Raw genomic sequence first — 27,544 nt, forward strand, 5'->3', positions numbered from 1 at the left:
TCACTTCTTACCGTCCGGCTCTATGAAACTGTACTGTCTTTTAACTGTGAAACGGTTCGAACAAGAGATATTCGGATTAGTAAATCCGGTGCATTGCTCACCGACCGAGAAAGCTAGACACAGTTATATGCTCTTAGTAGATTACCTCAACCTGCTCCGACGGGTGAGTGGGTGTGTAGTAGATAGCATCACACACGTGTGCGTGCGTATGTGTGTGAGAGAAGAAGAAAAAGGGAACACGAAGCAGAACGAGTAGATATAGAAGTGATATCGGTGTAGCAATCGCAACCACACTGTCTGTCTGTGTCGGCGTGAGAAAGAGGCACGAAGGCTGCAGGAGACTCCTTTTAACACTTACCGGTTAGTTTGTTGGATTTGTTGCTGTTAAGCTTTTCGTTCAACACCTCAATAAAGGTTGGCGTTACGTTACCCTCCGCATCGCACATCGTGACACGTTTCGCATCACCCTTCCGTATACTGCCGGTCGGTTTCAAGATGGAGGCTGTTTGCTTCGGTGCCGGTATTGGTGAACTTCGGACTGAGACTGTGGATGAAAGGACGCGTCGACAAAACGGATGGAAGGCAATATAAACAATAAAGGCCAATTGGGGGGATGGGGAGGAAAGCAGAAGAAAAAGAAGAGGGTTTTGGGAAAGCAATTTCAAACACCCTAAAGCTCGCCCCAAGATGCACACACACACACACACACAGACACACAAACACTCGCACGCATGGACATTGTTTGTACAGTATACAAAAATGGGGGAAAAAACCATTGCAATTAGAAATAAGCAAAAAACAAACGACACACGCACACACTGGTATGGAAAGAAGCAAAACTGAAGGAAAAAATAAATTACAAAAAATTTCTCACTGCAACACGCAACGCACACTTTGATCCAGATGTCGGGTCACTGAACGGGACTGACGTAGAGAAGAGGAAAAAAACGCAAAGAAACGCCGCTTACTTTGTTCGCCATTTTCTTCTCATCCTATATTCATCCTCTCCTATACACACAGCACAACTATATATATTAAATCCGTTTTGTTTTTCCTTGAACGGGGGGGTTGGGTAGTAAACATACATTTGTCTAAATATAGCTAAGCAATTTCTCTATCTTATTTCTATATTATATCGGGGATCGTGCCTGCCTGCTAGACGGTTCAAGGAAGAGCAGCGCCAGTGCACGTACGTACTATGGATCGTTGTACTCTAGTAGTAAAGGGACCTTCGCCAACCTTTGGGAATGTGATTGTGTGGTAAGGAGTTTTGCCAATCTGGTTACGCATACACACACTATTGATGGGCGCTACGGAGAGCATTCACAGCTCCGGAGACGGTTTCACTTATTTCTGGAGCCCTTCGACACCGATTCCGGCTCTGGAGCCAGATACCAAGAAATCCTGAAGCTAATGGAACTAGCTCCGGAGTCGGCTTCACACCAACAGCTTGAACTAAGGTAAACCTCTCCTCCTTCGATGCCCCTGGCTCCGAAGCCGTGGGTGCGCTCCTTAACGCCCATAACTAATACATACGTAATGCCTGTGTTTCGTTTTCTCGTATGGATGTATTTGTTCCTATCTCAGGAGTGGAGGACAAAAAAAGGAATGATGTTCTCGCGCTCACTAATTTACATACTATAGTATCACTTTGGTAGAAGAACTCGGGATGGCGCACTCGCCCTACTGTGTAATACTTTAAACTTAAGCACATTGCTACTCTTGTTTAGTCTACTTTTGTTCGTTTTGTATTTCCTTAATACACAGTTCCCGCCCGGATGTTGTGTGGTATTGTGGGTTGAGTTGATGTCCACGAAAAAAAAACGTTGAGTTAAAAGCCCTTTCCTCCAATTGTGTTCCTTTTTGAGTGGGGGGTTTGGAGTGGGGAAGGGGAGGGATATTTTTTTGTGTCACATATTATTTTGTACCAATGGTTTTAATTAAGCTAGTGCCGTTAGCACCATATCCAGCTTGCACATGTTACTCGGATTGTAAAAAAGGGAATGTAGGATTTTGTTTTGATTTTTTAAAAAGCACATCACACAAGAACAACTCCCCGAAAAAAAGGGCAGGTCCAAACAACACAGCATCACCATCATCATCAACAACAACAACAACAACAGCAAAACAACAGCAAAAGAGTTCGGGGAATTTGTGGGGAATCGATTCACCGTAGGGGGCGCGATAAAAAAACAGAAATTAGAGCTTGGTGTCGTTGATGTTGCCGGTGGTGCTGGGAGACGTGTTAAGGAAGGGAGGTATGACCACAATGCTGGTCAGCGATGCATCGTCATGCAAGCTGTGGGAGCGACTGTGCCGGCCAGACCCGGACCGTGGCGTGGGGCCCAGATGCTGCACACCACTGTCGTCCCCGTTCAGCGTACCGTTGCTGGTGGCAAGATCGGTCAGGTTTGGGTTAGTAAGGTTGTAAGTGAGGCGAGGCGGTGAACCGATTTCCGAGCTTTCCCTTATTGGTGCCAGGTACTGGCTAAACATCTCACCGGTTGGGCTCGGCCGTTCGCTGCTGCTGACCACATCCTCGAACGCGTCCTCGTTCAGTGTTTGCAGTGCGCCACAGATCATCTGCTCCTCGAGCGTTACCTGCAAGTTGGGAAAATTGGAGAGATTTGGAAAGAATGGACAGAAGGGAGGGATGGAGTGTGACGTGAAGAAAGAAGGAAGGATAGAAAAAATTGTGAAAAAAAGGAAAATTAATATACTTTTGCCTGTTTTTCTATCAATATTCCACCTTTTCCCAGACAGAGGAAAGGACACCTTACAGACTAAAGGTTTTACGAAGGATAAAAGTAAAGGGAAAGAAAACTAACACGCACTATAATAGACAGAGTAAGGGAAGTATAACATAATGTGTGTTGTAACGACCCAAATTGGTCACACAACAGTTGGGTGATACAGAGGTAACAGAACGACATTGTGGCAAGTTGTGACAAACATCTGTTCACATTTTTTATGTAGTTTTGTTAATAGTAAGAGACTCCACCAAGTTCGTAACGATTCACTACTACTTTTACTACAAACAGACACATAAATTATTTTTTTCACACATCACTGAGAGAATCCAACGAAGAACACCCAGTTAGAACAGAAGATTTCAATGTGAAAGCAACGAACCTTCGGGACTATCGAACAGAAATATTGAAAATATATTTATAATTTCCAACGTAGTTTGGTTTTCTCTATCAGAACACAGATTCCTCAAAAATAGACTAGATGTGTTTATCCATTAGCTTATCAAGAACACTTCCTGGCGTAAGGACCTTCTTGTCAGTCTAGTTCTTTCGTCTACTCAATAGTATCGCGGAACAAGGACCTTCCTTCCTTAGAGAGGGCCGCAAGTCCCTCCCGCATTTTTCTCAGTTCCTGAAAACTACTTGAACCAAGATTCGATCGTTCCATTGAAGGAACGGAACGAACCTAATAGTTTCGGGAGGAAATTTTCATTAAAAAAATCACACTACTAAAACACTACTAAAATCATCAATTAGATGAATCAGCTGCCTGTAAATTTGCACCTTAAAGTAAAGAGTTCTGATTTGAATTGCCTTCTCACCGTTTCCACTTTTACATAAATTTTGTTCTTGTATTAATAGAAAACAGGAAGACACACTTCAAGTCACAGAATTTTGAAGACAAACAGATTTAAAAAAAAAACACAGGAAAAAATAACAGCATTTTGATGTTCTATTCTACAACACAAAAGTGCCACGAAACCCACATATATCTATACCCACACAGCTTTGTAAATTATATACACAGCCACGATTAAAGTGATACACCGACATAGTAATTTTTAGATGGAACGTTGACTGTCTAGAGAGATCTTAGTACACGCTAAAGAGCATGAAAGTACTTCTGTTGGTTGCTTAATGTCTAATGTGTAAATAGCATTTTTTATTGAATTGTCTCTAAACACTCCGTTAGTTTCCTAAAAATTGTGTTACATACCATAGAAAATAACAAGGGGAAAACACACGAAAAAGAACAGTAAATGAGAGTGGGATAACTCACAAAAAAGGAAAACTAGAAAACTAGAGTAGTATACACAACATCGAGAAATACACACACGGAGAACAGCAATCGGTCAACGAACACGGATCGGGACGTGAAGAAGAAACATTAGACAAAAGAACGGGGGGGGGGGGGGGGAACAGAAAGATACGTGAGTTCATTAATAGCACAGATTTCGTGTTGTTCACAACAGGGTGGTAATACAGGGTACAACAATATATTAGACACAGATTGGAATTAGACCGTGGAAAAATCGAATCGTTACCTGCAGATACTCGTAATCATGCACTTTTGCTGGCTGCATTTCCGAGAGTGAGAAGAACGAGTGTGAGAGAGAGTCATGGACATACACACGCACACACACGGGAACACGCAACGGTTGCACACAAAAAATAGTATGCATTTGTGCGAATGTGTTGCCGTATTTGATGTGTGTGTGTGTGGTGTTTATTGTGTTTGCAAAGGGTATTCGAAGGGTTTGTGATGTTGTTTTTGTATTGATGCCAATTTATTGTTGATCATACGGTTAAGATTGATTCACAAAACCCGGCCAGGCGGTGTCACACAGTTTAGTTACAGCACAGAGTACATTGTGTCACAGGGTGGTGTCGTTGGCAAGAAGAAATGGTCGATTTTTGTACGTGTAAATGTTGGTAATTTGGTTTTGTTTGTTTTGTTTTTTTGAAGGGAGTGAGTGGGCGCCATTTTGATGAAATAGTTATTAAAAGTCAGCGATCAGTTATGCTTTTTTGCGGGTTTTGTTCATCAGCTCGTTCACGAGCAGAATCCTTACCTGTTTTTCCAGCAGATTCTGTGACTTCTGCCGTATCGGTTGGAAGCTGCTCGAGGCCGACCCGAACGGTGGTGTCGATTGAGCAATCGGTTCCTGCAACTCCACCGACTCGTTCGTACCCTTCGCGAATGATGTAGTTTTCGAATGCTTTCTGCTTCCCGTTGTTTGCGTAACGCTCGAGTCCCGCAAAGCCGCGACCAACATTTTAAACATCTCCCAATGGCCAAAGCTAAGGTTTAGCACCGTTTTCAATTCCTCCAGGTTGCAGTACATCAGCACTCGGCCGGAAATGGCGTTTTCGCGTAGAATCGGTGCCGTACGGTCCATTGCCGGTTTCAGATCATTTACCTGGCCGAGCAGATCGATCAACTGCTCCACCGTTAGGCTGGAGAGCTGCACGTTCGACAGATCGATATCGATCGGTGGAGAGGTCGGCAGTCCGTTCGAGGATTTGTGATTGTTGTTGCTGTTGCTGCTTGTACTCTTACTTCGACCTGTGCCACCTGCACCGGCCATTGTGGAATGCGTTGGATCGTGCTCCGTAATCATGGACCCACCGCCAACAGCACCAGAACCCGGTTTGTTCATCGGCTCACCGCCCATAAGCGCATTCGAGCTGGAGTTAAAGAAGTTGGCCCAATTTTGATTGTAATAACTCATCAGCGCCATCGCCTGCGGTTGCGGGTTGTAGAAGTTTGGCCAGTTGGTCAGATTGTTGGGATGTTGTGGAGTCGGTTGCAGTACGCCGCCTCCCTGAGCACGATGATGATGGGGCAGGAAGCCGGTCGGTTTGCTCGGTGGCAGCACGGTCTTCATGGGGATGATAATTCCTTCGTCTTCCAGCGCTTGCTGATCCTCTTTAAGTACTTTCCGGAGGTAAGGATCAAGGTTGATGGTGAACGGGAGAAAGATGCGCAGATCAGATACCAGCAGATCGGACTTATGAAGTTGCAGGAACGCGTCCAGTTTACGTTCGTCACGATCCAGATCGAGCAGGGCTGCTGCTTCCCGTAGGCACGTCAACTTAGGTCGCACTCTGTAACAATCGTGATACGTTGATTTATATGGGTGCAGAACTTCAGATTATAAATAATTAGGACCACTCACTTATCGTACACAGCTTGCAGTGAGACCGAGTCATCAAAACCGTCCCCGGCTTGGTCGTGTTCCAGCACGATCATGCTAGCACGCAATGGCCACTGTTCTGTGAGATTGATCCACGAACTTAACCGATACCAGCTGAAATCTATCTGAAACGCCTTCAGCAATCGAACTGCAAAAGAAAAGATTGCCTTGCTAAATAATAAGTCCCTTCTAACATCCCAAACTACTATCCTCGCTTACCAGTGATATAAATAACGTTCATCAGTCTCCTCATGCTTCGCGGGTTAACATCGCTAAAGTAGTCATCGGTGAGAATAATTTTCGACAGATCGACCGGCGGATTCTGGCCGAGCTTGTGCAGATTGGATCCGATCGAGCTGGCGATCGAATCGGAGACGCGCAGCTTCTTGCTTCCACCGCGCGACGAACTCGGCATCGCGCGTAGCTTCTCCTGCGATGACATAATTTCCGATGCATTAGATAATCGTCTAGCCGATGCCGAGTGACCCAGATGCGGCTGATCATCATCCCGGCTCAGATCGGGCATCGCTCGCCGGTAAGCCGACATTGCCGTGTTCTGTGCCCGCTGCACCTTTCGCAGTCCTGAGTTCTGTAGATACACTGGCAGATGCACTAGATTGCGCAGAAAGTCATGCCCTCCTATACCACCCTCCGTAAACAATCGCCTACTATTTGCTTCGGCCGCTTTAGCAATAACGTGAGGATCAACCGCTAGTAGCAGCACAAACGGACGCTGGGGAGCAGACAGCAGCGTCTGCACAGCATTCAGTATGGTAAGGGTACGCTCGGTATCACAAGAATCCAGCGCATCGACCACCCCGACCAGCCGGCTTTGCTGGCCGGTAAACGCATCCAGACAGCGCACCATATCCGTCATCAGGCTCACCTCGGCACCAAGCGCCGTTAGTGGGGCCGCTTCGTTACTGTTGAAGGCACGCTTAAGGTGTTTGCCCTGCGACATAAACAAGGCACCAATCAGCTTCGACCAGGCGTGCAGGTTAGCGATAGCACCGGCTAGCAGTATGCCGAGCAGGATGTAGATGGCAACCGCTATCTCTTCCCGGCCCTCCACACCGTACTCTGAGTACACGATCGAGAGGGAAGCGGTCGCGAGGATGCCCAACGTGCCCAGCTCGAACATTAGCACCACCGGCATGCAGCACATTTTGCGCCATTTCCATCCACCGGAAGCTTTTACTGGAAGTAGAGAACAGGGATTGTGTTACTTTGAATGGTTTCTATTTGGGGCACGCTAGAAAATCCTGAGGAAATTTTCCAGGGAAGCCAATGTCTAATAGGCCACAGTGCAACGTCACCATCTTTTTTGAAGATGTTCACTAGAAGATGAAGTTTAAGTTTTAAAATTAGCACTCGGCAGATGCCAAGATCTGTATCCTGATTTTGAAGACCTTAAGGGTCCTTCCCTGGATAAAGACCAACTTCTCTGAAGTTCAAACACATTGACCGTTAAAATGATGTAATGTCGTATGTCGCAAAACTTGGATGCAAACGCTTGAGTTCAAGAGCGCACATAAACTTTAAGCTAAAGATCCTTAATCACATGTTTTTTTACATTCTAAAATTTTAAAATATAACCAATACTTACAAGGTTTCGGTCGAAAGGCACGATAAAGCCCGGTCGCCAGCGACCCATAGTGTGCCTCTATTGCGTCAAACAGCGAAGCCAGCATTAGTGCCACCGCTGCATCGCCGTTCGGTGCAGCACCGCTCGCCTCGGCAAAGTGAAACCGTACCGGCATCGGTTGCTGATCACTCTGTGGCCCAGGTGGATGACAGAATGCGACCTGCAGTATCAACTGTAGCCGACCGAGCTTGCGCGACAGTCCATAGTTGAGCGTGTACAGCCATTCGAGATCGTACCGACGATCGAGGAACTTGAACAGATGGTCCGTAAAGTAGATCAGCACCAGCAGAACGACACCGGTAACGATGCCCCACACATAGCTCCACGTGGCCAGCCCGACCACGGTACCGATCACCAGCACCAGATGGAGACTAATGAGAAAGAACAGCCACGACGCGTCGATCGGCTTTTCCGACCACGAGTGGGCAAAGTTCTTCATCTCGTCGCGCAGCTCTGTCAGCAGAAAGCTCTTACCACTGCCCCATTTCGCGTACAGTCCAACCGTTATTGGTGTGGTAAGGGTCGGTTCACTCAGCACATCAGCTAGCGCGGATGAGTACAGCCCGTACCCTAGCATACCCTCCGAGTCTTCGTTTGCGTTCAGTCTCCGGTTGCCGAACACCTGGCCAAGGATCGTTTTCTGATGAGTCGCATCAATGGCGTACGGTGTTTCACCTTCCTTGTTCGAACGGTAAAGCAGCTGACCGTACTTCGGATTGCTCAGCAGCGCTTCCACGATTGCTTTCGAGCGTGCTCGCATGGCTACGTGGAGGCAGGTGTCGCCCCGCTTGTCCGTAGCGCCCACCTTGGCCTTACGTTCCAGCAACATCTGCACAATCTCCAGGTTGCGGTTGCGCACTGCCCGTAACAGTGCCGTATCACCGTCTTTGGTAGATAGCTCCAAGTCCGGGTTGGACTGCAGTATCAACTTCACGATCGCCGTGTGGCCCTTCTCAACGGCCGTGTACAGTGCAGTCTTCTTGTCCTTTCCCTGTATATCCACGTCCACGTGGCGCTTCATCAAAATCTCTACCACGCTCCGGTGACCGCCCTTGACAGCATTGATTAGCGGCGTATCACCGGCACGATCCTGTACGTTGAGGTACGCGCCAGCTGCGATCAGTGCGGACGCTATCTCGGTTAGCCCTTCGCGGCACGCGATCGATAACGCCGTCATGCCGTCTTTGTCGAGCGCGTTTACGTTCGGTTTGCGTTCGAGCAGCAGGGAAACGCATTCCTGAAAGCCGCCACTGACGGCAACCAGTAGCGGTGTCCACGAGTACATGCCCGCCGTGTCGACATTGGCGCCCGCTTTCAGCAGAACGTCCACTATTTCCGTGCTTCCCTTTCGGCAGGCCCATACCAGTGGCGTAGTACCGTACTAGAGGGCGAGATTGAAGATAAGAACGCATGAAACAGGGTTAATTTTTTAGTGTTGACTTACAACAATGGCTTACGAGTCCGCGATATGGTCGATCTAGATTGGGCACTAGACCTGATCGTGGTCATACAAGTCAATTGATATCTTTAATAAGCATAGACTCGGAATTAAATTTCAAAAAGTTCGAGATTGTACCCAAATAGTCTGGACTCTAGCTGGAGTTACTGTTACTAAAAGTACCTACAATTCTCATCAACATCGTTTACTCGTATCCAACACACGACTGTCCAGCCTGTAAAGTCAAGTCAAGGAAACAGTAATGTCCGACCAAGACCCTTGAAGTTTGCAGTACCAAAAAAAAGGGGGAGTTCTGTCCCAAGTCACGACTCTCCGACTTCCATAGGTGTGGTTCAAACGGTCCACTAACGAACTTACCTTATCACCTACATTCACCTTCGCACCGCCCGTGTTAACCAATAGCCGCACGATTTCCGTATGGCCCCGACCGGATGCCCATAACAGCGGATTAAGATGGTAGTTGCCGTGTGCCTGCACGTCGGCACCACGCTGTAACAGTAGCGCCACCACACTGGTGTGACCCTTGTACGAGCCCCACATAAGCGCAGTCCATCCGCCCATATCCCGGTGCTCCAAATCCGCTCCATTGTCTAGCAGTATCTCGACGATTCCGACGTGACCGGCCTTGGCCGCAAAGTGTAACGCCGTCCAGTTGTCTAGATCCTGTGCCTGCACATCGGCTCCCCGGGACAGCAGTTCCTTCACGAAATGGGACGCACCACGGCCACTAGCGACCATCAGCACTGTTGTGTTGTTCTGCAAACGAAGCAACGGGTCACCATTAGTACGATACTTTGGCGGGTCACATTCAAACTTACCTCATCTCGATCGTCGGCCTGCAGGTGGCGGGTGCCGAGGAATGATTTTAGTCCAGCTAGATCATCCGTTTCCAGGTACTGTAGGAGCGAACGGTGGCCCAACGATCCCATCGAATCGCACCGATTCAGTGCCTTTAGAAGGATGCAGCATTCATTTCAGAGATGAAAAGTGCATTGAAATAAAACAAACAAACGAAACGTTACAAAAACACCAAACTTCTACCGGATACGAGAGCGTGTGTAACGGGAAGATATTAAAAAGGTCATAAAGAGAAAAGATATCAAAAACAAAATTCAACTCTAACGCTAGAGAGCAGTAAAAGTCTGCAACACACATTTCTTTTGCGGCTGTCGTTATAGTTTTTTTTTGTCGTAAGCGGATTGTTAGGTTTGGGATAATAGGTGCAGCTGTAAATTGCAAATTGTCTACCAGATTTGAAGGACTGGAGTGTGGACACGTACTTAAAAAAGAAAACGTCAAAAGGGAACATTAAAACAGCTACGAAAAGGAAGCAGGTTTAAAGAGTTTGGACGATCCCGTTTTGGGTCTTAGGTGTGAGGGTAACACCTAATGTATGCAATGGAACAAATATTAATTAATTAAGTTAATAAATTGATCATTAGTATAGCAATCAGCAGAATTTCCGTATCATCTTATAAGGTCTCAAACATTAACTTTAGATCCAACATACAACAAACACATCAATACATACGTTAACATAAGGATTTGGAAGGCGATAACACAAAATTGGAATAATTTGCTCATTTTGGACCTGGTCCTGACGGTTATTAGTTACATGCCAATATCATATCTACATACGATAATGCTGTTCTTCGAAACGATGTAGACACTAAACGTTAGCACAAAGTATGTAATAGGTACATCGAATATTAAAAGTATTAGAGCTTTAAGACATAACAACATTTGCATTAATCATTATGAACATTGAACAACTTACATCAAAATGCATTCTAAAATATGAACGATCCCTCACATTTCTTTACATATACTCAATACGTCCAAAGCAATACTCGCAAAATGATACAAGAGGATGATGCACAAGTTTTATCTTATAAAGGGTATTTGGTGATTATGCTAGTTTTAGTCCCATATATAGGGCCGAACACGGCAGGATCGGGATTCAAATCCCGTGCGGTCCGTTCCCCCGTAGTGTACTGATTATTCAACTACGTGGTATTCGTAAGTCTAGTCTAGAAAACCGAGTTTGACATAGAATGTCGAAGGACCCGCACGGTATCGTCTTGCTGTTATTTGTAGTTTTTCGTAGACTATTGCCAACAAGAGGCTGGACAGGGGAAAACAGATATCATCGCTTCACGCTGATAAAGAGTTCACTTTTTCCGATGAAAAGCTCTTTGCATGGGCGCCAATTTTGGCCAGTATCTCCTCATCTTGAATAGACATTTCGCGGTTCCAGAGCACAACGAACAATGATTTGGACCCATCACCCTAAGCGAAAGATCATTACAAACTAGACGACGCAATGACCCCCATTCTCACCCTCAGGAGATCTTAATCTCCTGGACTTCTGCGGATGGTCATTCAATGCTGGCCAAGCAGAGTTAATATCAAGTAAACTATATGAAAGAATGTAAGAGGGTCATTTCCTAGAGCTAGAATGCCAACAGATCAGATGCGTCTCAAATTCGTGATACAATTATCTAGTTATATAAATTGCAAGTTCTTCCAGCCATAAATGTTCTGAAAATTGTGGTAGAAATTAAATCCAAACTCAAACTTGATGTATTTTATATTTCTTTTACATATTTTAAAAAGTGTAATCGAGCTTATTGTCTATTTCTTCTGATTTCTTATACTGCTTAGCAACCTCTTTTGAAGATAAAATGCCCAAGGCTGTCACCAACAAAGTTAATCATATGTCTCCATGTTTTAAGGCTGTCATCACTCAAGACACTAAGAGCATTCATCTTTCTTACTCATTTCACCTTAGAGCTTCTTCAACGTGGGGACCATTTGATGTGTTTCTCTTGAACTGTCACACAGACGTACGCTCAAAATCAACCAGATCTTTCCTTACATCTTGCAGTGTCAACAAAGTCTATCATTAATTATTTTCTAATTGGTAGCTATTATTGCATGTAGTATGCATCTTCCGCGAATCATCATCATCCGTCGCCGAGATCCGTGCCGACCCGGATAGAGCACTACTGGCGGCCTGCTGCAGGAATGTCTAAGACTGCAACAAACAAATAAAAACACACTCTCGATCGAATAGTGACCTTTGCAGGAGGGTCTGCGGAGACGGATGCAGAAGGCACTACAGACGTTGGTGGTGCTGCTATTTGCGCAGTTAAACTCTTGTCCACCATTTCATTACCATACCGGTTGTGGTGTCCTGAAGAGCTAGCTAGTGCGCGCCCGCACGATCCGCAAAACGAGAAGGTGGTGGTAGAGTGGTCCATGCCCGACATGGTATTAAGAGTTGCATTCTCGCCAACCCTAGAAGACTTGCCCGGGCCCTGACATGACCACCGGAGACCCCTTCCGTTGGAGGGCGGCCACCGATGAGATCATTAGCGGTGTGGTGTGGAATAAAGCAAACAGGCAGACGGACGGCTGCAGCAATAACCCAATCACACCAATGTACCCTCGATGACCGCCGAACCCCTAGGCGCAACCCGTGGTTCCGGTTTTTCGATAGGAATTACCGTGCTCACATTGAGCAATCGGGTCGCTTCCAGTGCGCCATCGTGCGACGTGTGGTCTACCAATTTCACCGGTGTATGGATGACTAAATGAGGAACAATTTTGCCATCATCACACAGGTACGATTACCTGCTGATCTCTGCTTTTGGACGCCGTCCAATTAGGGTCAGGCTTTGTCGTTGTTTGCCGTGCAAGCGGGGTACGGGCCTGCTGAACCGTTTGGGAAGTGCAGCGTGTGTGGTGCGTGTGATCATTATGAAACATTCTGTGCGACTATTTTGAGCCGGTTCGATGCTTTTGCAATCGGTAAGGATCGCGTAATGAAATGCTAGTTGTGCGGCTGTCATCCGAGAGACAGCTGCAACTTGCAATTGAGAGTTGAGATAATTGAGCACGGAGCTCAATGTAAAGACAATTACATCGTGCGAGGGTTAGATTTCAGGCCGATCACGAATGACAAATTAATAAACTATTTGCTCGGAAGTCTTCACATTAGGAAGGGCTCTATATATCTAGAACCAGAACCTGGATCGATTGAGCTACACACTCAATCGATTACTGTTATGATCACAATTTTATCAACTAATTCGCTGTCGGTACTACTTAACAACGACGCTCTCGAGTCTCGCATTGATTGATTTGGATCGAGTGAGTGTGCGGGAGTGTGTCTAGGAGGGACAGTTAAAACGACCTACCGAGAACCAACGGTGCATGCCAGCCGTTGATCGAGTTACTAACTGCTAACTGGACACACATACACACACGACACGTTGCATATGTAAACCCAACACCCGTGGCAGTAGTAAAAAGTGGGCAAAAGAAAACAAACCACTTTGACCACTTCCACATCGTGCGGAGGCTGCCCGTAGAACACAAAATAATAGAACAAAACGGACGCGGCACTGTAGGCTTTGTAGTAATTCTCACCCACCCAGCCAAAGGCTTGGTTCTGGCTCCCTGTTTTCCTTATCGGATTGGTTTTAAGTATTATACTTTTAAATGAGCCCTTACTTAATTAATAACACCCGCGCATTCAAACACCCCAGAGCCGAGAGGGCAAATTTCGCTCTGGTTAAACGTGTCGTGGTTGCTGTTGCTGATGCTGTCATGACACTAACTGCAAACGCATGCCCCAACCACGCCGACAGGTCTTAGAAGTTTTCTTTAGGTAGGCTGGGGCTACTGGAATCGTTTAAGCGTGCACTCTCTGGTTCACGTTACATGCAAGAAGGTTTTGGGGGAACGTATACAGCAGGACCAATACCTTCCGCTTCTTGAGGGCCGGTAGTTCGTATTAGTCATAGCTGCTCAGAAAGCTGGTATACACAGTTAAGCTAAATGTATCGTTAGTCAGACACAGCGTACTCGAGTTTATCCTGATTTGTTTGTTTGCAAACGTTTCAGGACACTCGGAAGGGGTGCAGTTTCTTTGGCGGTAGGAGGTGGTCCAGTAAAAGCTCAAGGTCGGTAGGAATGCTTATACAGTAGAGGGTGTGGTAATAATTCAATCGCTTTGAACTGGTGGTTCCGGTTTGGCACAGAGCTACAAATACACACTCCGTGACCCATTTTGTGTTGAATCTGAACTGACTGTCCCTGACGTTTGGTCATTGCGCGTGAAAGAGAACAAAATGCCGGATGAAGAATTTTAGAAGACTCCAAAAAATTTTATTTGGTGTCATATTATTCATCGACATTCTTGAACTGAAATCGAATGATTAAGTAGAAATGATTTTATTGTGAAAATATGTTGAATACTGGATCTACTCACTATGAAACTGGATCACACTATGAAATGCATTTTTACATTCGCTCATGTTGTAAATGGAGCAACTGAGTGATATATATGCCGATCAGTATTGTGAATGTAATAAGAGCATTAGTAATGATTATTGATGGATGTGATTGAATATTGAATAACGCACTGACACTGACTGAATTAAGACAAATGCTTAGAAAATTTAAATAAATACCATGTAGAAGCAAAGGGTGCTAAAAGCTACTTGTTTTGAACCCGATCTGAACGCCATTAGTACCCAGATTAATTCATTAGTGGCAATGCAGTGATCGATCGATCATTTGATTAACACGTTTTATAGCTTTTATAGCGTCTTCATCATTGCCTGATAAGTTGCCGTCTTCAGAAGTCTTTCAATTTAATTAGGCTTGTGTCTTGGCAATTACTATTGATTCTACCTTCAATTACCAATATTAATCTTCCTTGCAAGGATTTCGGTAGCCCTCTAAAACCTTGGCACACGCTGAGCTAGTGAGTGCTTTTCGTTTCGCCTTCAAACTGTTTGTCAAATGGTGTATCCGGGACTAGATTTGTTTTGGTAAAAAAAATCCAAAAATCCTACGCCGAGAATACTGCCTCATATCCCTCTATTGCGCTTCCATTCAGTTTATCCATTAGACGCCACAATATTCCATGACGCAACGACGCTTGAGTGACGTCGTACAAAAATTGTGTTTTTGATTCGCGAACTTTTTTTACGTCGCAACTGAAAAACTACTGAAGTGCTGGCATGATCATTTTGTTAGTAAACCAAAAGCAACTCATCGTTACAGTTTAAGTTATTTACATACATGCACTTTTGACGAACGCGTAATGCGACGGCCGTACGCCTTAAGGCGCTGAACGTTCAGGATCAGCTCATCGTAACCGATCACTTTCATCTTGGCGGATCACCCTGATAGTACTTAGACGAATAGTAGTAGTAGTAATAGTAGTAGTAGCTTACACACAACTAGCATCACTATCAATCTCATCCACAACACACACACATACACACTCAAGCACATACACTTTGTTCGACGAAAAGACCCTCAAGAGACGAAGTATGCAATCTTTGGCCTAACACACCGGGTGAGGAACTTCGATCTCGTTGCGTAGCGCGCGCGCAGTAAGAGATCGGTTTTAAGCTTCTTGGTGAATACTGAAAAAAAAAACGCGCGCAATGTTCCGTTTGTCGCTTCCGTAATTCGTTCCGGTTTTCTCCCGGATTTTCGCAATAAAATCTCCTGCTGTGAACGGAGAAGCGTTTCGATTTTGGGGGGGGGGGGGGGGGGGGGGGGGGGAGAGGCAAGATAAATCATTTCCATTCTGTAACGTTTTCGGCTTTTGGGCTGTCAGTTCGGTTAAGGCTTCCCACTTTGGGCAAGCTTTGGAGCATCAGGGGATCTTTACCCTCGTTTCACGTGGAACATTCTTCGAGGCTGGGTGCGTGCGTGTGCGAGGCATAATTTAAAAAAAAAATCTTTACCTTTGCCCATTTATTTAACTGTCAAGTGGCGTGGCAACCAGCAAAAAAGGAACTTAAAAATGACCAAACGTCCCAAGATGCCTTATATTCGGATGCACATGGCAATATAGCTGGTAACACATGGACACAGCTCAGCTGTATTGTACGTTATCAATCGCGGGTTAATGGAATGTGTACACGATATTTTTTGGGACGATCTTGGGAGTGATCTTGCATGAAAGATCTCCTGAGTTAATTCTTGAATCCTATGTTTTAAATTAGCAGAAAATATTTACGTTATAAAAAATGTTTTCATATACAAAATTCAACTTCACTTCACTTCAATTCAAATTAATCGAATCGCTTTGTCTGTATATTCCCTGCAAATGTTGCGCAAATGTTCATCTAACCGAGCTGCTGCTCCACTTTTCCACAAATGGAATTACGACGCCATTTCAGAATGTGAATGGAAATGGTGCAACAATGTAACAGCTTTAACTCATAACTTAGATCAAAACTTTTATTTTACATTTTTAAGGCACAACACTCGCGCACGTACTCGCTAGTTTTGTTTGGATATTTGTGAACGGGAACTGGTTAAAGGATTCGCAAGGAGTAAAATTCAAAAGAACCGTAACTGACAGCCCAACGACACACAACAGTACTTCATGTAAAAGATTCCTTACAAACTGTGAAGCTTTTGCGCTACTTGAACACACTGCACTGGTGGCGATAAACGCATAGATTTAGCCTATCCTACTATCATCACTGCACTACTAATGAAACAGTGAAAAGCACAACGATTTCCGTTCTTCCTATCGATCGTATCGGTGCCAACATTGGACGTAGGTGCCCCGGAACCGCCAACAACATCTGCACCAAGTCACAACACTGTGCATTATGCGGTATCACAGCGATGGCTAACCAATCACACACACACACTCAGGTCCACCAAACGAGATCAGAAAGGGCGCGCGAAACCCTTGGCGTGCGTACCACACCGAACCGTCGATCGTTGCGCTCGGTTCGATCAGTCGCGTACGAGCGCGCTACACAGACTGACTGAACAGCATTTGGTGGCGTTATCCTCATTGCGTCCGGTCCTAAGCAAGCAGAGCGAACCCTGCAAAAAGGCCTCCCGTGCGGCAAACAGGTATTCCAGCTGGTGCGGCGGTTCTGTTTGGCTTATCCGATTCCAGAGTGCCAACGGAGAGCGAAAGAGCGCAACCGTACGACAAAGAGAAGCTGCGAGCGAATCAAAACTGGAGAAACATTTAATCGATCAATGCAGTTGAGCATACACAACTGCAACGGTTCGATGTTGCCTCGGGGAAACATGGTAGGAAAGCGTGCCGTGACTCGAGCGACAGCGCGTCACACAATTCTAGCTGGCAGCATGCTCACTGGGGCAGCAGTGCGCATGCTGGTTTTTCCGGGAAAATGATCAGCACGTGCAGTGGGGAAGATGGTTCTGTTCTTCTAATCCACCACTACGGATAGTATGCTAAACGTAGCCTTTTAACTATCATTCGGTGTACTGTACTGTCAGAAGAAGTATCACGAAGACTATAGATATTGAGTAAATTTGCACTCAAACTTGCAAGTATTTTCCAGAGAAAATTCGATCATTTCTTCCAGTGATTAGCAGCGGGTCAGATGGTATTGATGCCTCATTAAACTCATCCCCAGATCTCAGTCTAGTCTGTGGGGCGATCTGGTGACCGAGACGATAGCATTGCCGATCTTAACACGGCAAGACCGGTGTTCAAATCCCGAACGGGAGTTCGTTCCTTCGTAGAGAGGGAACTACATGATATTAAATGATTTAGCAAGGTCGTTAATCCAAAAATAAGAAGAAGAACTCGTCTGTCTCTGTGGGGTAAGGACAGGCAAGTCCAACTGAAGACTTCTGGGTTCCAACGTTGCTGTCACACACATGTGAGGCTTGTAGAGTTCAGTGGCACTAGAATAAACTAGAATACTTTAATTGACAATCACCGACAGACGTTAATTTATTACAACGCTTTCAAACGCCTTTGGTGATTCAGTTCAGCATATTTTATTTATGTAATTCATCTTAATAACTGTTTGAAACAGTATCCCTCTATGCATTTAAATCACCACGTACTATGCAGTAAGGTACCATGATTTAGCAGATTACAATGCGAGGATCTGGTATTACAGCTCATAAATATGTTATTGTATTCGTAAGTATCGACATATTATTAACACGTGTAAGTTGTATTTAAATACATTGAAATACACCTCCAGCCAAGAGCGCAGTAGTTATGACGGGGTTTTGCGTGCTATCAATATCCTGATATTGATATCACCACGTGTACAATGAACTGTTTGCTGCGCACGATAGCAACAAGACCTTAGCAATAACAAATCTGTGTCACCCCCTCTGTGCATCGACTGTAGCACAGTCGATTTGAAATTCAATTAATCCTGTAAAACATTGTTTTAAACAGTGTGGGAAACGTACAGGACGCAACGAGGAATTGTTACCGTACGCCGACCAAGATCAGTTCAGTCGAATCTTTGCAATGCTTCTCATTCATCCTAACAATCGGATTTCAGCAGTTTACTATTTCACTAACAATGACAGTGATTTGCTAAGTAATGTCGACCAGCGTCCGTAACCGTTTGGTGAGCATTGTGACTATGCAAACTATCTTCTAATTTGTCTCGAATTAACGGACGGGCATCTTCTGATGCCGGTCGCCTTGATGAACGTCTTCTTAGGCGTTTCATGCTGGCGTTCTATGTAAGATGAAGAAGAAGAAACAAATTGTATTGAAAATTTGCCAACTATTTGTTCACTGCACCGCACTATAATGTAGCAGGATGATCTCGTTACGGCCCATTTAAACTGTCGAGTCATTAAGATGGTGAGTGCTGTAGGTCAGACAGCAGCAGTACCTGGGCGAATAATACACCTTTGGATCAGGTAAACATTTTCAATTTTAGTCACGACGGTGAATTTAAATTTCCTCTTAGGAAAAAAAAAACTTTCATTAGAAGTTTATGTCAAATTATGTTGCGTATTACTACAATTTACGTTGTTAACAATATACAAATATGAACGATACAACTTACAAATTACACTACAAATATGATCAACTATAAAAATAACAATGGTACAGTGAATACTATATTTAAAAGATACATAAAAAAATGCAAAAAAGAATGATAAATTGGGATATAATACATTCATATACATTGAAACGTCCAACAGTAAAAAAGATTCATTTTATAAGAAAAATTCATCATTCGTAAAAGGTATGTGTTATCGTAAGACAATCTTACAAGATATTAATTTGTTAAAAACCCGTAACAAATGCCACAAATCGTACAATGGACGGGGTAACAAAGGGTGAAAAATAAATTTAAGAAACACTTAAGAGTGAAGAAGTAATGCACAGAAGTGATAATAAAATAAACGATCGGAACGAGGGAATCCACTAATGAATTTTTTGGGAATGATAAACGTTATACAGTTGACAGTTTGACAGAACAGTGGTTAGTGTCGGAATCAATCGTTGTGTCAAATGCACAAGAGAAGTGACCACAGGAGAAGTGAAAGGAGCGTTAGAGAGAGAGAGAGTGACAAACAGAGAGCAAGAGCGATCAAGGAATGATCCTAACAGCAGCGAAAGTAGTAGTAGTAAAAGTAGTAGTAATAGTAGCAGTAAGAGCAAAAACACGATCATGAAAAAATGGAGGCTTTTGAAGGATTCTGGTTCACACAAACATAAACACGCACACACACACACACACACGCACTAAACGATTCTGGAATAGTGTTTTCGGGAATTGAGCTAAAGGCGGCGGGCACAGAGCATTCTGAGCGGGTATAGAGTTTTTGGGCTAGGTAGGTACCGTATTGGAGTGGCGTCTCATGATCGCAAAACTGAACCGCCTGGGCGTCGTATGGTCAGGGTCAGCGCTGGCGGCGAGCAGATTGCTTGGATGGTAAGGCGAAAGCGAGCTTGTTACGACCAGCGACGGTATGCGCAGCCGGTGCTGGAGCAATCGCGTCGGCGTACTGTGGCTGTTACCGGACAGGGCGGGCATCGTTTCCGATGGTGCCGTTGGGGCGGGTGCGGCCGCACCATCGGCCGCCGCCCGTTCCTGACCATCGGCTGGGCAGGTAGCGGTTTGGCTTTGCGAGTCATCCTCGGTAGTCGTCCGGAGCACGTCCGGCGAAGGTGATGGCGAAGGTGACGGTGTGGTCGCTGTGGTACGCAACCCGGACGGGCTGTTGTTATTTGTGCGATCCAGCAGCGTCGCATCGGTGAACGATCCGTGAATGCTGCTCACCAAAGCCTTCACGTGATCGTAGCTCTTGTCTCCATCCATGCGCGACTAAAGACACCCCGAACGTGCAATAACGATCACTTTGAACAGATGTTTTCAATGGTCGAACAGTTGGTTAGGATGTTCCTGGTAGGTCTCTGTTTTTACTCAGTTAATGTTCAGACCCTGAGGGTTGCTGGTTAGTGATGGTCCTTGCGATATGTTCCGGTGGTTTGGTCTGTACGCGTTAGCATAGACTGTACACCAGCACGTCGCATGTAGTCACGTCGCCGGAGGAAATTTTGCTTATGATCCTCCCGTACATGATCAACATACGCAAACGAACGATCCAAAGAACGCGCGGGAAGTCCTCTTAAGTCTTCCCTCTTGTTGTTAATGAGCTAGAGTTTCTTTCGCTAGAGGGACGGTAGAGACGATCGGATACAGGGACGGAGTAATCAGACGCTTTACAGTACAGCTGAACAAACGAGAAACACACGCGTTCGGAGGAGTGGTTCGAACGAAACAAACACAACAACAGTCTGGAAGTAAAACAGCAAAATCGACGCATAAGAGACAGATACATTCGCAACGAAACATTCGGAGCATTCCGACACATTCGGCTAGTAAGGATTAAGTAACGCTAGCGCGGCGTTTATTTGCAGCATTCTAGAACTTCAAAATGCAGCATTGGCACTAGAGAAAAATAGAAAACAAACAACAACAACAAAAAAACCATTCAGGAGGAAGAAGAAGGATCAGCGAATCGTTAAACACGGAACATGTGGGGGGGAGGGGAGGGGGGAGCAGACATTCCAATTAGTGGAAGGATTTCGGTTACTATAAGGCGAGCGGAGGCTAAGCAAACGCACCTATAGGAGGCATCTGTCGCGATTTTTATGTGCGTGTGTTTGTGTACCATTTTGTTTTCTTTGAATGATGAATTTTAGTAACAAAAAGAGTTGTTTTCCAATTTAAAAGTTCTTTGTTTCTAGCGAACAAATAGATGAAACAGTGCCAATATGCGCACAGCGAATATCCAATCGATCCAAGGGTTTCCACGCTAGTCTGGAGGAATATGGCGGAACTACGAATACTCCCAAAATTATGGATTTATGAGAAACGAACAACCTTATTACGATACTGATCCAATCTAGGTGAAGCAAAACAAATCCATAATTCGAAGGAGAATGCATTAAAAGGATGTATGTGAAAACCCCTGTTATGTCCAATTTGTAGTATAGATCTGTCTTCGTTCCTTGTTCTTCTAGTCGTATATTAGTTCTAACAACGCAACACTACTACGACTATACTAGGCTGTCTAGGGATCATACGCTTCTATTCTATGCCACAGCCAAAGGAAGAACGAGGATGTAATAATTCTATTCTAATTACGGCTAATATTCCGCTAGCATGGAACTAAACCACTAAATTATGATAACTCTTACGCTAGAATGCTATGCGACGCACGCTAGTGTCTAACGGGGTAGCGTTACAAATCCTGGTCACGGCACCAACAATTATATAGCGGAATGGAGCTCTAGACATTAAGCCTTATAATTTGGACAATGCAATTTGTTGTGCTCCACTGCTTCGTTCTAGTAACTTCCAGTTACGGAACAATTTACGGTACCAGAGATCGAGCACAGGTAACATTCCAACCAATTCTGGGTTCATGGGACATTTCCAATTAAAAAACAACAAACACTAACATCACATGCACGGCGAAAGGAAATACATTTATTGTATGCTGAAAAACAAAATATCGTAGCTTAGGAACACTGCTATTGTGCCCTTTTTTAAGCTGCGTTTAAGATATCTCACATGATATAGGAAATGTGTTGAGAATTAAATGAAAGAAAGAACGAAAGAACACTGTACGTATGCGACGAATAATGTTTAGATCAGTGATGAGTTGAATGTTCGTTTAATTCACTGATGTGTGCGAAAGAGTATAAAAGTCTTGAAAAAAAAATCAAGTTTTGTGCTACCTCAGTTAAATAAAGTAAGGTAAACTGCTTCCAAGTGTGCGGTGAATTAATGCATGATAATGATGAGAGTTCGTCATCGTCAAGTCACCGTTTGTATACGTCAGTGTCACTTAAGTCATTTAAGTATAGGGGTGGCGGGAATCGAGAAAGATAAAACTCCAAGGAATCGTTTCGCGCTCCTCTCAGCCGCTTTAGCTAAACACATCCGGAAGGAAGGGGCGTAACAATGCCATCTTGTGGCTTTGATGTCATTCTACGCTGAATAAATTAACGCACTTCAGATGTCATTTACCGCTTGACACAGGGCTTGACGAAGAAAATTTATTGTCCAATTTGACCACCATATCGTTTTACGATGAGTAACCACCGGGTGAGCATTGTAAATCAGATATGTCTTGATACCCACGCGGACGGTACACTGGTCTGGGTTCCGATAACGCTCATCAGATGTCGATGAACGGTGAATTATGGGTGAAATCCTTCGAGTGGTCGTTAAATACCACCAGAATCAAGTGCAATCACGGTGCGCACTGTATTTCATTCCCGCGTGTGTTTTTTTCTTCTAATTCTACCCCACATATCCCACGTTTGTTGGACACTCCAACCAATGTTGATCCGAATATTGGGGATCTTCGTTAATTAAACAACCCGCAATTAAATGACAGGCCAACAACTTGTGTCTTGTAGCGTGTGTTGAATGTTAATTGGCTAACGAGCACGGGGAGCGGTGTGTGTAAGAAATCCGTCAACCCTGCCCCGGACATGATAAGAGACACCGACCGAGTCCACCACCAAGTCAAGTGGCAAGCTGTCCTATCGAACGGGAACCTTTATGGTTGCTTTTGTACATCGGTTTTGCGCTGATAAGAGATCCCGTGGCCACACCACCAGTGTGTGCCATGATATCTTTTCGCGCAAGTAAACACCCGTGATCAGCGTGTTCCATATTGAAAAGAGTGTATGCACATTGAGCACACCGGCACCGAGGACATCCAGCTGTAGTGTAAAATCTTCTTTTCTGTGATGTCCTTTTTTTCGCAGAAAGCTGTACAGAACACGCACATGATGTATGACCCCAACATATTATAATTATTTTCCACACTAGAATTCATCCCTGTCAACCAAACGGCTCAGATAAGCCCGTCCAATGCTTCCACCTCCAATGGTACGAAACCGGGTAAAGCACACACGACCTAATGAGGTTGTATTTATTTTGTTGTTGATGTTAGTCGTCTTAAAATGTTACTTCCTCGTAGTGAGCGCTCGCGATCGTGAATCGCGAATCCGAGGGCGATCGTCGCCCTTTCCCGATTTCCGTTCTACCATGGTAGTAATCGATGCAACCGTCCGGATCTACATTTACCTGCTGATGATGGTGATGATGCTCGTGGCCGGTGGAACGATGTTTGCTTTTGAACATTTTGTCACCTCAAGCACCGTGTTCACGGGTACCGTTTTGTTAGAAATCAACAGTCAGCAGGATCTGCCTCCGTTCGCTAAGGTTACCGCAAGAGGTCTGATGCTCTTGTAAAGACGCGCCACCTTCATAAACACAGCGTTCTGTGATGAGAAGCTGATACAGGAATATTGCATGACATTGAAGAGATCCACACCGTTTGCGGGATGTAGCTGATGCAGTTAAGATACTTTGAAAAGGCTCTCCCAGTATACTCCGAGGGAGAGTCCAACAATACAACACTGCCACGATATTTGACCACAAAACTAAGCGCGACGACCACGCGGTTGCTTTAAGCCCACTCGCCACTAGTGTGAGCCAGATAATGTACCGTCAAGTTCGAATCGATCGTATGTCACCCGCGTATCGGTTCAAAGTCACCACCGAAGACACAACGTCCCGACAACGCGATGCGACCGGTTGTATGAGCATTCGCCAACTGAGCACAGCAGTACGCCATGACGCGGGAAAAGTCCACGACGCCGTGCTCTACCGGTTGCCGCATACAGACAGACAGACAGACAGACGGAGATACACTCTCGCAGCCAGGGTGCAACCAGCATTTTGAACGGTGGGTTCGGTGGCGTACGTACGCACCACACACATCATCGGGCCGGCTCTCGTGAGAATAGTCAGTATCTGTGATTAAAATTCTTTTATTATAACGCCACCACCGGGCGGCCATTGATGGGACACGATGATACGGGTTTGGTGCACGGTAAACAGCGCACACTGTGTTACGATAACACTCTGCTAGGCACTGTGGGGTCGTCGTGCGTACACGCTGTGTTGCCCGCCCCAACCCGGCAACAGCTGATTTCATCTGCATGTTATCTCTCGAGGCAACATTGTCTTTGCTCGGCACGGTCTTAAGCAAGCAAAGACACTCAAAAGGAGGAAAGTAATTAGCTGTACAGCTTCTTCCATTTGTGGATCAATTTTGGAAATGTTGGTCTTTAAGAACTACTCACTACTGTTACTGGATGTCTTCTTAAATGAATGGTAAAAAAACACGAAATATTCTTGTGATTCTCTCACTACAGATGGCAGATCTATAAACAATCTGCTACAGCTTTATTCGAGTGAGAAAATGAACGCATCTCAGCCTCGATTTTTTAGTACCTTATGCCCCTGTTAGTATGCAACACGCTTTCATTGCTTCAGCCCTCAAGGCACAAAATCTCTTACAAAAGTTATGCCTTATGCCTGTTAGTATGCAACACGCTTTCATTGCTTCAGCCCTCAAGGCACAAAATCTCTTACAAAAGTTATGCCTTATGCTTATCGCTTTATTTATTTTCCGTTAAACACTTCTATTTTCTATCGTTTGACCAATTCTCTCTCTTTCTCTCTCCCCCTTCATTAAAAAGTCATTAATTATAGAAACAATTCCACAGCGGTATTCATTGAGCAATTTTCTAACAATCAACATTACTTGTCACAACAACAAAACTTCAGTTCCCGTTTGATGGCAATAAAATCAATTTGATGGGCGCATCGGTAAGCGGCAGGCTGATAATAGCCGGTTGATGAGTAATGACAGACCGTACAGCTGTGTACGCAACTCAGCTCAGCCAGAGACGACCACAATATGAAATCAATGCTACAACCGGCCCAGTCGGAAGTCAATTAGCACACTGGAGGTTAGAACGTGGCTTAATGAATTTTTATTACTATTACTAGCAGCGATAGCGCTAATACCAGCAATCGAGTAGAAACGCTGTTTACTGAACAGTCGGCTGCATTTAATATAGATAACAGCGATATGAAGGTGTTGAAGAAGTTATCTTAAAAAGTAAAAAGCATGGATTTGTGGAGCATGGAAAGAAGTTAAAGAAAACGCAGAGCAGTTCGTTCGGCGTTTGTAAAGAGCAAGTCTTACTTTCCGGGCCAACGATGGACTTGATCGAGTCCTTCAGGTTTCGATCGATAAGAAATGAAATGAATTATTGACTACTGTGAACCCATTGTCGTAATTTGCAATATGGTAATGGAATTTTGCATTGCGGCTGTGGAATTTTGGAGATTTTCCCTAACTTAATGTAAGATTCCACTATGTGATTGCAAAGTTTCCCTACAAGCTTGTAATATTCCACTCCATTTGAAAAATTACTCTGAGTGATTCACTGAAAGTAGAGCTTGTGAGGGGAAGATAGGGCATTTTTATACAAATTTCAGCCATAGTTTCTTCTAATTTATCCACCATTTTTTGAGTACACCGAAAATATACTGCACAGCATTACCGCCAAGCAGCCCGCTTTGCATACATTTAGGCGTTTTTTTTTTGCATAGTGATCAAAAAATTTCGCCAAGAGGCGTGGAGGAGGGACTTTTTGATACTTTATAAAGCCTTAGGCCACTGAATTTTTATACAATATTTATACAAATGTCTGCATACTTACAGGCGCATGCACCAAAGACACAAACCGTATAGCGCCCACTAAGCCAAGAAACATCACAGCTACTACCAAATCGCATAATTACTAGGGATGTTTGTATTATTATTTTGTAAAGCGCTTCGTGGTTGATCAATATTTTTATCGTGTGTTCTGCTTCTTCACTTCTAAAGCGATCGTTAGCAGGGCTTCAGTAGTATTTCAACTTTTTGTTACGTTTTTAATTTCTATTTGTTAAGCAAATAGCTCCACTTTCCTATCGCCCTTCGCTTCCTTTTAACAGCACTCAAGCAGAAACTGATAAATGGGTCCGTTGGCGCTATCGATTGAAGTCACGGGTTGCATCCAGGTAAGGAAGTATCACCCCTTTCGAACACGAGTGGTTCTATATCACGCGATCTGCATCGGTGAAAATCATGCTAGTAGCTACACGGAAATTACCACACAACAGGTAACACAACAGGTAACCACACACCGCCGTAAGCCACTTGTGTGCGATCGTAATCCTTTGCTATAAGCATTGCGCGGTACATCACACGGATGGTTGTGATGAGGATGACCAACATCTATCCATATGGTTGAAAACTCAAGACAAATAGTAAAAGCTAGACCGTATGCTCTATTTTAACTGTTCAGACGAATCAATCTGGCACGCGTTGATAAGCTGTTGCGTTTATTGCGATGGTCGTGATCGAAGCGTAAAAGACGGCTTAAAGTAAGCCAGGGTCAGGACTCGAAAATAGCAAAGCGCTCACAGCCGCCATCACTAAACGAGTGTAAATAAATAGAAACAATCGTGCTGCTTCATTAAAGTTAGAGTTCTGGATTGGTGTCCTAAATTTTTGTGCTGACATTTTCGTCACCATAAAGAAAGAACGTTTGGAAATCGTAGCATCAAATGCCACAGGATCTGCTACCGCCACAACGACAGCGACATGCAGGAGAGCATACAAGGCACACAGTGTGTCTGCAGTGCTATTTTACGCAAACAGTTAAGCACCAGACAAACCCCTATATAGTACTACTGCTGTTGGGGGAAAATGTTTGTTAGCACAAATGTCGAGATGTAAACAGAGATGAGATGGGAAAGATTAGCGGGCGAGCATTCCACCACTGACACTCACATACACACACACACTCAGGAGGACAGACAAACAGGGCGGTGTTTGGCCGTGGTGTCTGTAGTACCTGGCTAGAGGAGGAAGCCGATCGTCGTAGCGAGTTGCGCAGGAAGCCAAGGTATGGCAGAATGCTACCGTACGAATGATTTCTCGTCAGACCTGGTGCACCTGTTCCACCGACGTGGCTACTGCCAGGGGTGGATTGCGTCAGCGGAGACAACTCCGATAGTTCCCGGTTACGTAGAAATGGACGACGGTCCATCTTGTCGCATCAGTAGTCACACTCACACACGCACAATCGATAAAAATTCTCGTCAAGTATATCACCACAGATCCTCCGGGTGATCGTGTCAAAATTTAGTTCCGTCTTGCGATTCCCTTACTATACGTTACACCTTTTCCGTGCACCAAATACACTATAATCACTCACAAACCGATCAACAGAGACGTCGATCGACGAGAGATCGTGTCAAGT

General features: G+C 44.7%; 3 protein-coding genes across 9 annotated transcripts in view; 1 reads left to right on the forward strand and 2 right to left on the reverse strand.

Moving 5' to 3' along the window:
* LOC126567749 (kinase D-interacting substrate of 220 kDa) lies at positions 1-27,346 on the reverse strand. 4 transcript variants are annotated; one of them, XM_050224029.1, is made up of 11 exons: positions 19,689-20,179; positions 9,870-10,001; positions 9,409-9,807; positions 7,554-8,973; positions 6,167-7,144; positions 5,930-6,095; positions 4,823-5,858; positions 4,295-4,327; positions 2,502-2,601; positions 359-544; positions 1-44 (listed from the first exon to the last, which is right to left on the reverse strand). In XM_050224029.1, the coding sequence occupies exons 1-11, from the start codon at positions 20,166-20,168 to the stop codon at positions 1-3; spliced, it is 4,974 nt and encodes a 1,657-aa protein (XP_050079986.1). In that variant the 5' UTR covers positions 20,169-20,179. The 4 variants fall into 4 exon arrangements, with proteins under 4 accessions (XP_050079986.1, XP_050079984.1, XP_050079983.1 ...); XM_050224027.1 differs by lacking the exons at positions 1-44; positions 359-544; positions 19,689-20,179 and adding an exon at positions 27,137-27,346 and having other exon boundaries at positions 2,167-2,601; XM_050224026.1 differs by lacking the exons at positions 1-44; positions 359-544 and having other exon boundaries at positions 2,167-2,601.
* Positions 1-27,544, forward strand: part of LOC126568306 (mitogen-activated protein kinase p38b-like) — a 643,298-nt gene that overhangs the window by 462,159 nt on the left and 153,595 nt on the right. The window contains exon 8 of one of the 4 annotated variants that reach the window (XM_050224765.1): positions 15,328-15,339. The exons of the other annotated variants lie outside the window; for them this stretch is intronic. The gene's annotated coding sequence lies outside the window, so the exon portion shown is untranslated. Of the gene's footprint in view, positions 1-15,327; positions 15,340-27,544 lie in introns of those variants that run through there. 4 annotated transcript variants of the gene reach the window in all.
* LOC126568491 (ras-related protein Ral-a) overlaps positions 1-27,544 on the reverse strand; it is a 337,581-nt gene that overhangs the window by 32,502 nt on the left and 277,535 nt on the right. The window lies entirely within an intron of this gene.

Source organism: Anopheles maculipalpis, chromosome 2RL, assembly GCF_943734695.1.
Source record: "Anopheles maculipalpis chromosome 2RL, idAnoMacuDA_375_x, whole genome shotgun sequence".
Classification (NCBI taxonomy): domain Eukaryota; kingdom Metazoa; phylum Arthropoda; class Insecta; order Diptera; family Culicidae; genus Anopheles; species Anopheles maculipalpis.